The sequence below is a fragment of the Ochotona princeps genome, chromosome 2 (assembly GCF_030435755.1).
Source record: "Ochotona princeps isolate mOchPri1 chromosome 2, mOchPri1.hap1, whole genome shotgun sequence".
Classification (NCBI taxonomy): Eukaryota; Metazoa; Chordata; class Mammalia; order Lagomorpha; family Ochotonidae; genus Ochotona; species Ochotona princeps.
Genome location: NC_080833.1, coordinates 129,392,077 through 129,404,251, shown reverse-complemented (window position 1 = coordinate 129,404,251; position 12,175 = coordinate 129,392,077). Strand labels below are relative to the sequence as shown.

Here is a 12,175-nt window from a genome sequence, read left to right as displayed (position 1 = left end):
ACAGTCTCATTCAAGACAGGGAGTACCACCTTAGATACATCGGAATAAAACCTAAACAAGGATGTGGAAGACCCAAGAATTATTCAACGTTTAAAGAGACACTAAAAGATGGAGACATGTACCATGTTCCAGGATCAGTAGAATCAAGACGGGAACATGGCCCTGTTACCAGAAGTCATACACAGATTGAATGTGATCCCACTCAATATCCACTAACTCTTGGCGTGGATGTGGGAAGAAAAGTATTCTACACTCTGCACTGCTGAGAGTGGAGTTAGGGTAAGTGCAGCTGTGGGAAATCACCCCAGGTCTCTTGCCTGCTACCTAGGGGGTGTGACCTAGAGCTTATCTGCCCTGAGGCATACCTTCCATCCCTGTAGAGGGACTGTGACCTCTGACATGATTGGAAGGTCAACGGGATTAGGCGTGCCTTTTAGCCAATCAAAGTGTCCTTATTGGGTGGAGGGACTACCTGAAAACGCCCTCCTACCCTCCCTTTGTGTAAGCCTTTATAAACCTTGAGCTTGTGCTGGATAGACAGGACATTTCTGACCAACAGTGAGGGCGAGCTGGGGAAGATGGCGGACGTTCTCAGCGTCTTGAGACAGTACACCATCCAAAAGAAGGAGATCGTGGTCAAGGGGGACGAAGTCATCTTTGGGGAGTTCTCCTGGCCAAAGAACGTCAAGACCAACTATGTGGTGTGGGCGGCTGAGAAGAAAGACCAGCCGAGGGAGTACTACACGCTGGAATGCATCCTGTTCCTGCTGAGAAACGTGCACCTTTCTCATCCCGTTTATGTCCGCCGTGCAGCTGCTGAAAATATTCCTGTGGTTAAAAGACCGGACCGCAAAGATCTGCTTGGCTATCTCAACGGGGAAGCATCAACGTGCGCAAGTATTGACAGAAGCCTCCCCCTGGAGCTAGGTCTTCAGCGATCTGCTCGAGTCAAAAGAGCTGCAGATGAAGTTCTAGCAGAAGCCAAGAAACCGCGCCTTGAGAATGAAGAATGCATACGTCTGGATAGAGAGAGACTGGCTGCTCGTTTGGAGGGCCATAAGGAAGAGGTCGTACAGACTGAGCGGATTAGGTCTTTGTCTGAAGACATGACGGTGGAAAAAATTGCTGCAATCAAAGCCAAAATTATGGCTAAGAAACGAGCTACTATCAAGACCGACCTGAATGATGCTCTCACTGCCCTTAAGCCGAGGAGCTTTGTAGATGCTGAGGTAGATGTGACCCGAGAGATTGTCAGCAGGGAGAGAGTGTGGAGGACACGCAACACGATCTTACAGAGCACAGGAAAGACTTTTGCAAAGGATATTTTTGCAATTCTGCAGTCTGTGGAGGACCGAGAAGAAGGGCGGGCACCTGAACGCCGGCGACCAGCTCCAAATGCAGCCCCAGTGGATCCCACAGTGCGTTTGAAACAGCCTATCCTGGCCGCATACGACAGATACGATCAGGAGAGGTTCAAAGGAAAAGAAACGGAAGGCTTCAAAATCGACACTAGGGGCACCTACCACGGTATGCCACTGAAACTGTTAACGGAGGGTGCATCTGCCCACAAGACTCAGACACCTGCAGCACAGCCAGTACCAAGACCGCTTTCACAAGCAAGACCTCCCACGAATCAGAAGAAAGCTTCTCAAACTCCCATCATCATAATTCCTGCAGCTACCACGTCTTTGATAACCATGCTCAATGTAGAAGACCTTCTACAGGATTTCAAATTTGTCTCATCCGATGAAAAGAAGAAGCAGGGTTGTCAACGAGAACATGAAACTCTAATACAGAGAAGGAAAGAGCAAATGCAACCAGGTGGCACTGTAAGTAGTGTCACAGTACCTTACAAAGTACTAGATCAGCCCCTTAAACTTATGCCTCAAGATTGGGACCGGGTTGTGGCAGTGTTTGTGCAAGGTCCCGCTTGGCAGTTCAAAGGGTGGCCGTGGCTTTTGCCTGATGGATCACCAGTTGACATATTTGCCAGAATCAAAGCCTTCCATCTCAAGTATGAAGAAACTCGTCTAGATCCAAATGTTCAGAAATGGGACGTGACAGTGCTAGAACTCAGCCACCATAAGCGGCATTTGGATAGACTAATTTTCTTGAGGTTCTGGGACACACTGGATAGATACATGGTGAGCCATAAATCTCACTTGAGATTCTGAATTACTTGGTTCCCTCTTTTCTGGAAATCTGGATTCAGAAACACGGATATACGTTGCTGCAAAGACTGAGACTCAAGCTTTATGAATTTATCTGGAATCTGACCAATGAAGACGCTCACACATCGATCTTGCTATAGACTTTGTTTGATGCTTTGTGCTTCAAAGGGATGCTGCTTCTCATCCAGAGAAGCAAACTTTTGGCTTCCAGATATTTTGTAAATATTAGCCTTCTAGTCTGTAGTTGAAATTGCATATTTTGATAGAAGTGTTTTTTTTTTTTTTTTTCTCATTGGCTATATTAGCATCACTTAAGAGTTGTTTCTTTAGAAAGTAGAAGCCGGAATATAAAGGTTGTATACTTAGAGATTGCAATAAAGCTTTCAAAACCATCTTGGCTTCTGATGTCTTTTATTATTTTTCTTCAAAGAGTAGCTATCTGAGTGGAGCCAAGTCTCCGATGTGTTTCTCCTTTTTTTTTTTTTTTTTTAATTTGAAAGGCGGATATACAACGGGGTGAAGAGACAGAGAGGAAGATCTTCTGTCCATTGATTCACTCCCCAAGCTGCCCCAATGGCCGGAGCTAAGCTGAGTCGAAACCAGGAGACTGGAGCCTCTCCCAGGTCTCCCATGCGGGTGCAAGGTCCCAAAGCTTTGGGCCATCCTTGACTGCTTTCCCAGGCCACGGGCAGGGAGCTGGATGGGAAGTGGGGCGGCTGGGACATGATCCGGCGCCCATATGGGGTTCCAGCTCGTGCAAGGTGAGGACATTAGCCACTTCTGATTTCTTATTTCTCTGTTATTCTGTTAATGAAAATACTATAAAATCAATGGTGTATTTCCAAAAGCAAGCAAAGGAATGTGACTTGTTGTTGTTTTGGTTGTTGCTTTTTCCTGTAAATGGTGAAATGGTTAAGGACTATATTCTGCAAGAGTTTTGTGTAAAATCACTTGTTTTTTTCTTTCTTCTTCTTTTTTTTTTTTTTTTTTTTTTTGATGATTTTTACACAGTTTATTAGGGCACAAAGGCTCAAGGGCTACAGGAAAGTGGGCAAGACTATTGTTTCCTCTCCACATTTTTTTTTCCTGTATCTGGGGTAAAGGAGGAGGTAAAGGGAGAGGCCCCTACCCAGTCTTTCACCCATCCCAGGTCCCTGATGTGGGGCATGCTCCGAGGGTCCTGCTCAAGTGGTTTGGATAGTTCAACAGTTGTGAATTGCTGCCAATCTCGCCATTGCAAGCACGATGAGGTCGCTGAAGAATCCTCTGATTGACATAGTCCATCTCAGAGTCTCCGTTTGCCCTGTTTTTCAGGGATTACCTGAAAATGCCCTCCTACCCTCCCTTTCTGTAAGCCTTTATAAGCCTTGAACTTGTGCTGAATGGACGGGACATTCCTCACGAGCTGGTCTCTGGTGGTTCACGATCGGTGACCTTGGAGCCTGTTGGCAGACTTAAACCCCAAGATGTAGCAACTATGGGAATCCATATTCAGAGTTGGACAAGTCAACATTGATCTACCACATGACCTGACTGTCCCACTCCTGGGCTTATATCCAAATGAAGTCAAATTTGCATGCCACAAAGCAACTTATATGTCTGTATTTGTAGTCCAGTCCCTGCTGCTGTTGTTGGCGAAGGAGGTAGCGAGAGCTGCTGCTGTTGCTGCGTGGCGGGCGCAGCGGCAGGGGAGCCATCACCGTGGTCAGCAGGAACTCTACAGGCACTGCGGAGACCAGCCCGGGTTGCTGTCACTACCGCCGCCATGGCTCAGTACAAGGGCACTGCAAGCGAGGCAGGCTGTGCCATGCACCTGATGAAGACGCGAGAGAAGCAGCGTAAGCAAATGGAACAGATGAAGCAGCGGACAGCAGCGGAAAACATAAAATCCAAGGGTGACAAGAAGTTCTATACACACTACGATGCCGTGGAGGTAGAGCTCAAGTCCAGCGCCGTGAGGAGCGATCCAAGCAGCTACAGCTGAAGCTGGACAAGCTGCGGGAGAAGGAGCACAAGGAGGCCAAGCGGAAGATCTCTGGTCTGTCCTTCACTCTGGAGCAAGAGCAGGGAGTCATATATGAGGAGGAGCCGGAAATGGAACGGGTCACCACAAAGAGGAGGAAGTTAGGGAAGAATCCAGAGGTGCATATGAGCTTCTTGCCTGACTGAGAGCGTGAGGAGCAGGAGAATTAGCTCCGGGAAGTGTTTCGACAGGAGTGGGAAGCCAAGCAGGCAAAGTTCTAGAGTGAGGAGATTGAAATCACTTTCGGTTCCTGGGATGGCTCTGGGCACCAGCACACAGTCAAGATGAAGAAGGGCGACACGATGCAGCAGTTGCTGCAGAGAGCCATTAAGCTCCCACCTGGAGGAGCTCGCTAGAGGATGCTGAGGCAAATCCACATCATAAAGCCATATTAGAATCTCATGTTTTAGTTAAAATCCATTTAAAGTGTATCTAAATTTGCTAGGAGAAAACCCAAGAGGTTGGCGCGGGTGATTGGTGATGAAAAAGTGGCTCCGTGGTTAATAGACTCAGGCCCAATTCTAACCAAGGAACCTGGACTAATACACAGAGAAATGAAAGTGATCCCTAGTTTCTCTCATGTCAGAAATCCAATGGAATAGCTCTCATAGAAGATCGTCACCTTCTACATAAGGGATGAGTCAGATCCCCAAAATGACACCTGTGTCCCAAATTGTCATTTCAGAGCACAGGAGCTGCTCATTTGTGGAGTCAAATCTGTGCAACACCTACAAGAGGAGCAAGTGGAAGTCAGAGGAACCTGGATTCACATAACCTCTTGCTGGGATGAACAGAAATCCTCTGAGTCTCATTCTCAATTTCCGGATGAAAATATCATGTAACACTTAGGGAATGAAGCCTAACAACATTTTCCGATTAGCTCCACTTAACTCAAGGTCATTGCTAGGCTTGATGACTTGCTGGAACAAGGGATCATCCTTCTGTTTGTAACACTCCCTAGCCTGCTCAAAAACAGCCATAGCCTTTGGTGTTTCAGCCCTGGTCCTCCACTGGCATCCAGTGGTGAGAAATGGGAAGATAGAAATACCAGCTCAAGTCCAGCAGCACAAGAAACCCAAGCACTGACCCAGGAAGGTGGACCTCAGGCAGGTTGCATGACTCCCAAGAGAGCCCACAGTGAGGAGTGGAAGAAATGTGACTGCAAGCCCACTGTCAGCTGAAATATGCAGAGATGGCGGTTTCCAATTCTAAGCAGGAAGATAGTGCCATTCATGATCAGCTGCCAGGGCCAAGCTGTCTTCTCTTAGGTATCATGTTAAACAAGGCACCAAATCAGGGCCAAGGATTCATTCAAGTGGAACCCACTATTTTATAATCCAATTAGCATTTCCAAAGGTCTTGACAACTAGTGGCAGGTTTGTTCACTGAGCCTCCTTTCTGAAGCCCTGAGCCCCAGGTCTGTGTCCTTCCATTTGCTTTATTTGCATGGTCTAAGCTTTCTGTCTCCCACCTCCTGCAAAGTAAAAATGATTACACAGACTTGCTTGCTTTCCACAAAGGAGATAATCCAGGTCTAGCGGTCACTCCCTCCTGACAGAGAATGACAGGTGTCCCTGAGAAACAATCACAGTGGCCAGAGAGACAGAGAGCTTTATTTTGCTTCACCTTTTGCCTGGCACTGGATATCACAGTATATGATAATGTTACAATGTACAGACTTCCTTTCTAGGAGCAATCTGAAAGAATTTCATCTTAGGGCCCACATTGTGGCTTATCAAGCTAATCCTTAGCCTGCAGTGCCAGCATCCTACAGGGGCACCACATAGGACACCTGAAAGCAGCTCCTGGCCCCTGATTCTAATTGGCTCAGCTCTGACCTTACAGCCATTTGGAGAGTACACCAGCAATTGGAGGGACCCCTGCCCCCTCTCTTTCTTGCCTCTCTCTGTATATCTGCCTCCCTCTCAAATAAGAATGATTAAAAATGTTTAAAAAGAATTCTTTTTTGGAAATATCCAGGAAAAAAATTACATAAAAACCACCTCCCCAAATTCACAAAACTATCACATACTGACAATTTTCATTGAAGTCAATGAGAGTCAAAAACACCCACTGCAATGTGGGTGTAAATTGAGGTTTACAGGATTCACTAAACCACAGTTCTTCTCACCTGGGGTCAAGTCTTTAATGCTATGTTTTCCCTGCTTATCAACAGCACCATTTGTACAAGCCTCATTTATGTTCCCTTTGACTACCCAGTACTGCCCTAGTATTAATGAAAGAGAATATTTGCTTTTCTAAGCACAGTGTGAAGAGATTTGGTAATAAATGCTGACTCCCTTGGGAGCTCAACCTGGGCTCACTAAGGTGAATAGATGGTGCACACACCCAGGTGCAGAGCAAGTGAGTCACCAGCAGGTGGCATGGGTTGGATCCATTTTCTAGATGGTCAGTGATTCCTGGTAATTCCACTTTCAACTCCCAGTGACTGACTGGAAGAGGTCTCCAAGTGCCGTTTAAGCCCCTCTGGTCACGATCAGAAGAATAAGGAAGATACTTTTTTCTAGCAAAAGCTAAACTTCTAAGGAATATTAAAATTGCAGAAGTCTCCTCTTTTTTTGCCCTTTCCATTGTCCTCTGTGTGCTCTGGCTGCAGACTCTTGGGTCCCTTAGAAACAGAACTGCTACCTCGCTGTGGCCTCTAACAAGATGATTCTGCCATCTTAAAGGGAACAGCTTGTGTAACTTTGGGAAAAACATGGCAAGCCTCTGGGGTTGGTTTTCTGACAGCACTAAAGTCAACATAATGAAATAACAAATGCTATTTTCTGTCCTGCTTTGCAATGTGCATGCAGTACCTGCTGCTAAGGCAAGAAGGGATCCTGACTGGTCCTGCCCATTTTTTAAAAATGTTGATGACCTTTATATAGTTGACTATGGCTCAAAGGGTCAAGGGCTACAGGAAAGTGGATAAGGCTCTTGTTTCCACATTTCTTTCTTCCTTCTTGTATCTGGGGAAAGGGGAGAGACAAAGGGAGAAGCCACACCAACTGTCCCTGATGTGAGCCATTCTCTGAGAACACTGCTCAAGTTGTTTCAATAGTTTGACTGTTCTGAATTGCTGCCAATTTTGCCATTCCAAGCACGGTGAAATCTCTTACACTGTCAGGCAGAGTCCACGTTAGCACCTCCACTTGCTCAGATTTTCGCTACCAACACTTGGCTGGAGTAATTGATCCAGTTGTTCTATCCTCTGCTCTAGTAGCAGGTGTTACAATTAGGCTCCAATGTACTATCATATCCTTCATGTCCACCTGCATTTGCTGTCCACTTCTGTGTCTGAGCCTCTGAAGAGGCTCAGCTTTACTCCATGGTCAGACCATGGAATGTGCAAATCTCATCCTGGTTGGGGTTCTGAGTTCAGTTTGATTGGGGTGAACCCCAAGAAAACTTTGTTTGAGATGATTCCAGACCAGATTCTTGTGTGAGCTTGCCAGTACAGGGTCTGGCACAGATCATTGCCTGAATCAGCCTCTACATATGCCGGTGGTTGCAATTTCTAGGTCAGTTTTATTTCCAGCCCTGCCTTCTACACAAACCAATGGATTTTGGTGCCAAGCCCGATCCTGTCCACCACACGTTTGGCCCTCACACAACCCAGTGGGAGCTACAGCCTCTTCAGAGCAATCGGCAGTAACCCCCACCAAGCCAGAACCCTCTGACATGTTTCCCGTGCTTGCCAGTATGTACAGCAGACTGGTCCAGTGTGTCCCACATCCCATTCAGTTCTCACATGTCAATGGGCATTGAAGCCTAGTTCAACTCTGGTGCCATTTGGTGTGTAGGCCACATAAAACCAGGATTTGCTCCCCTCTGTGTCAGCCGTGGTCATGGCCAGTGCCCCAAGCATTGAGTCTAACCTGGTACTTCCAGCAGCTGCCATGCAGATGGAAGCTCCCTCCACCCAAGCCCCATGCCCCGCCCATTTTTGAGATGGAAATACTGCCAAGAAAGTGAATCCAAGATAAGCATTTGTGTCACTATGTGACACTGGAAAAGGTTATTTTATTCATACAAGCACTCATTTGTTCAATTAAGAGAAAGGGAAGAGGCTCCCACATACTGATTCAGTGCACAAGGGCCCACAAGTGGCAGGCATGGCCAGGGTTGAATGTGGAACCGGACCTCCATCCAGTCAGTGGGGACACAAGTACTTGACCCAGCTCTGCTGCCTCCTAAGCAGATTTGTGGTGTAGTTTTCCTTCAGGCTCCTGAACATGACCACTGGGACACTCTGCTGCCACAGCAGCACCTCACAGGGCTCCAGGTCCATCTCTTCATCTTCACCCAGCTGGATCTCCTCAGGGTTGTCCTGCTGGGCTGTCTTGGCCAGCTCCTCACAGGCAGCATTGCTCCTCCCAAACAAGATCTTGCTCTGGGATCGCTGGGACTTGTCCCGCTTAGCCTGGGCTACCAGCTGCCTGGCCCTCTGTTCCAGCAGCCTCATGTCATCCACACCACTCTACCCCGGGGCCAGGTCAGACATGGTGCCTGTAGCACTGCCCAACACCTTGAGCATGTGGAAGGCCATGAAGTTGATCTGTGTATTGTAGATGGCCTCCACACTGCGGTGGACCTGCAGCATCTTGTGGATCATGTCCTCATTGCCGTGACATGCCTCGAACTCCTTCCAAGTCTTCCAGAAGGCACTGGTCAACCTTGGGTCACAGATTTGCGAGCAGAAGCTGTAGATGGAGTGGGCCTGGTCAATCTCCCTGAGCTTGCACTCCATCTCCGTGAACTGCAGGCACATCTCCGGGACATGCTTGTCTGACAGCACCTTGATGGCCTTCTGGTAGATGCTGCAGGTACTCATGAACCTGTAGATCTCAGCCGCCCTCTTGATGTAGAGTTGGAGCATGTTGTGCAGGCTCAACAGCGAGGGTTGCGTGCTCATACATGGCCATGGCGTGCAAGGCCAGGCCCCACTCCTCCTCCAGCTGTGCATACAACAAGTAGAGTCTTGCAGTATTTGGAGGGCAGCCATCCAGCACCTGTTCAAAGAGGTCCCAGGTCTGCTCCAGCTTACTGCCCCCTTACCGAGTGATGAATTTGGCCAGGTAGGCGCTCCAGATATCGGACATGTTGCGCCACTCAAACAGTGAGATGCCACGCTCATAGGCCTTGAAGCTGTCCTCAAAGTACTTATGCTCCTCCAGGAACACGGCATAGCGGATAACCGTGAGGGGCATGGCGATTCTCAGGTCCAGAATGCTATCATACACTGCCTTGGTGGACTGGAAGGTGCTCAGGCTCTCCTCCACGTCGACGAGCATTGATCATAGCTTCAGGGACTAGTACACGCATCTCTGCAGGGTCTCTGAGCTGTTGAAGTAGTCAGCCGGGGGGGCAGGCAGTGCTGTGGCCTTCCTCAGCAGCCTCAGCGCCGCCTTCTAGTTCTTGTGCACAGCTCCAGCTCCCCACACTGGTCCCGCCCACTGGCCAGGTTGTCCACCTGCTTGAAGTTCACCTTCATGGCCTTCTCCAGGATTACACAGGCATCGTCCAGCTACCCACTGTCTTCATAAAACTTGGCAAATGCAACCTACAACGTGTAGGCCTTGCCCATGGCCTAGAAGGGGTCCACTGTCTGCACGGCCTCCATGTATGTCTTGATGATCTCACCAGGATGGCTTTCATGCAGAGCCACGCGTTTATGCCACTCTTATACTTTATGCATGTTCTGGTGGATCAGAATGCTGTTGGGTAGCAGGGGCTGCCAGTCGATGAGCTGTTCAAAGCGGGCCAGGGGCAGCTCCAGGTGCATGTCCTCATCCTCCTTCTCACACCCCAGTTCCGAGGCTGCCTCCATCTTGGCAGAGATCAAGCTCTCCTCAAACTGGGCGTAGCTGTCAAAAACCTGTGTGAAGTTTCTCACAGTCATCACGGTCTGGATGGCCTCCTCGTACACTTCCCAAGCCTTCTCAAAGTGGCCGCTGCGGCTGTAGTAGCCAGCAAGTACTAGAGCTTGAGCTTGCCCAGGTGGTTGGTGAAGCAGGTGAGGCCCCAGAAGATGATGGCTTCCATGTAGAGGGAATGCACCTTGTTAGGCTTCTGCAACATGAGGTCACACAGCTCGAACCACAGCTGGTACCTGGACTTGCAGGCCTTGGACACAAAGTGTTCATCATTGACCACGGTGGCCAGGCACTGTGCCTCCTCGTCCAGCCGATCACTGCCCTTGAGGTAGTCAATATATTCCTCAGCGTTCTCGGGTCTCACCTTGAAGAAGTACCTGTAGACTCGCATGGCTGTCTCAGGCAGAGGGTGTGAGCCCAGGAAACACAGGTACAGGGGCCAGAGGCGGCAGTGCTGTGTGATGCACAGGGCCGGCAGGGTGTGTTTGAAGGTGTGGTGTGTGTGATGCAGCCCTGGTCCATCAGGAGCTGGCAGTAATCCAGCCACAGTGGGGGCATCTTGTGCATGAATACTAAGACCCTCTCGTGACAGTTGTTGACATCCTCATAGGCGGGGTCTGTCACACAGCGGTGCTTCACCTGGGCACTCCACTCCTTTAGGTAATGTGACCAGAGCTTGTAGCTGCCAGGCAGGACATTGAGCGCCGGCTCATACAGCTGGTTGAGCCTGGGTTTGGAGACCCCCTGTTTGAACTTGATGTAGCAGAGCCAGGATTTGATGCAGTACTTGTTTTGTGTGATCTCCTTTTCAAAGGGAAGATCCTCATCTGATGCTGATTTCCCCAGTTGCTGCATCTTGGGATTTTAAGTCCGCCAACAGGTCCCGAGGTCACTGGTCCTCATGCAATGGTGTTCTTCTATTGAAGAACCACCAGAGAAAAGCTGGTGAGGATTGTCCTGTCTATTCAGCACAAGTTCAAGGTTTATAAAGGCTGATGGAAAGGGAGGGTAGGAGGGTGTTTTCAGGTAGTCCCTTCACCCAATAATGTCACTGTGATTGGCTAAAAGGCACACTTAATCCTCTTGAACAAACAATCCTGTCAGAGGTCACAATTCCTATCAGGGTTGGAAGTTACAGTTTACCTGCAGAAGCGCACACTCAGGTTGTTGGGCAGATGGCAGTGCAGGACGGCTCTGCAGGGCAGCATCGTGCTGGCTGCTTCCCCCTCCTCAGCCACCAGTCGCTGACCCTGGTGGCCTGGCTGGCCATGTACGGAGGCTGGACTAGACTGTACAGCGCACGCACTGCACAATGGGCTTCTGCTGCATGCTGAATTTGCCTGGGATGCCGCAGCACAGGAGACCATGCGGGCCTGAATTGTTCCGGGAACACCTACGGGAGTGGTTCTGTTGTGTCCAAAATGGCTTTTCAGGCAGTTTCCTGAACTGGTGAAGACTGCTTTCGATAGGAATCAGTGAATGACCTTGATGAGGAGAGCTGTGTTTTTCAGATGGGAAAGGTGAGGGCTGGGGAGGGGAAGGCACAGGCAGAGGGCACGACACCTGCAGGGAGTCAGACCCGTGGGGAGTTGGTGCATCAGAGATGAACACGCTTTGCTTTCCCATTCAGAGGAGCCAAGTGCTGAGCCTGTTAACACAGCGCAGCAGAATGCACAGGAAGTCCAGGGACCTACAAGAAAGACAGGAAGAGACCTGACCATGATCCACCACCACTGGTCATTCAGGGCCAATGGAGCCCAAAGAGCCACTGCCCCCTGGCCACAAGCCGCTACAGACATGTGCTTGGCACCTAACTCAGCTAACCCCTCAATGCCCATGTGTCTTTCCGCAATGCCCCTTTGACATGGAACATGCCTGTTTTTCCCTGGGCTGGGGCCTCTTGCAGAAGCAGCCCATCCCTGGTTTACAGGCTGCCCAGCACTGAGCGGCCCAGCCCCAGTTTTCCCACCATCAGTTGGCAAGCTAGATGCAAGAAGGAGCGCCCCCCTCCCAGGGGTCCAGCCTTCTCACATCACCAGAGAGGGGCAATGACTGCTGACCACATGTGAGCGTGGGCTGTCCATGGCAAGCTGCCCCCAGCA

At 49.4% G+C, this 12,175-nt stretch overlaps 1 protein-coding gene and 2 pseudogenes across 1 annotated transcript; 2 read left to right on the top strand and 1 right to left on the bottom strand.

Moving 5' to 3' along the window:
• The first annotated feature begins 578 nt into the window (after positions 1-578).
• On the top strand, positions 579-2,245 carry LOC131479622 (parafibromin-like). The gene has a single exon (XM_058660976.1). The coding sequence runs from the start codon at positions 579-581 to the stop codon at positions 2,172-2,174; it is 1,596 nt and encodes a 531-aa protein (XP_058516959.1). The 3' UTR covers positions 2,175-2,245.
• A 1,691-nt stretch (positions 2,246-3,936) lies between these two features.
• LOC131478255 (protein FAM50A-like) lies at positions 3,937-4,550 on the top strand (annotated as a pseudogene).
• Positions 4,551-8,350: 3,800 nt separating this feature from the next.
• On the bottom strand, positions 8,351-10,928 carry LOC131478253 (pre-mRNA-splicing factor SYF1-like; annotated as a pseudogene).
• Between the last annotated feature and the right edge of the window lie 1,247 nt (positions 10,929-12,175).

What these genes read in the sequence shown, in the direction of transcription:
- LOC131479622 (XM_058660976.1), top strand. Translation starts at nt 579, where the DNA reads ATGGCGGACGTTCTCAGCGTCTTGAGACAGTACACCATCCAAAAGAAG.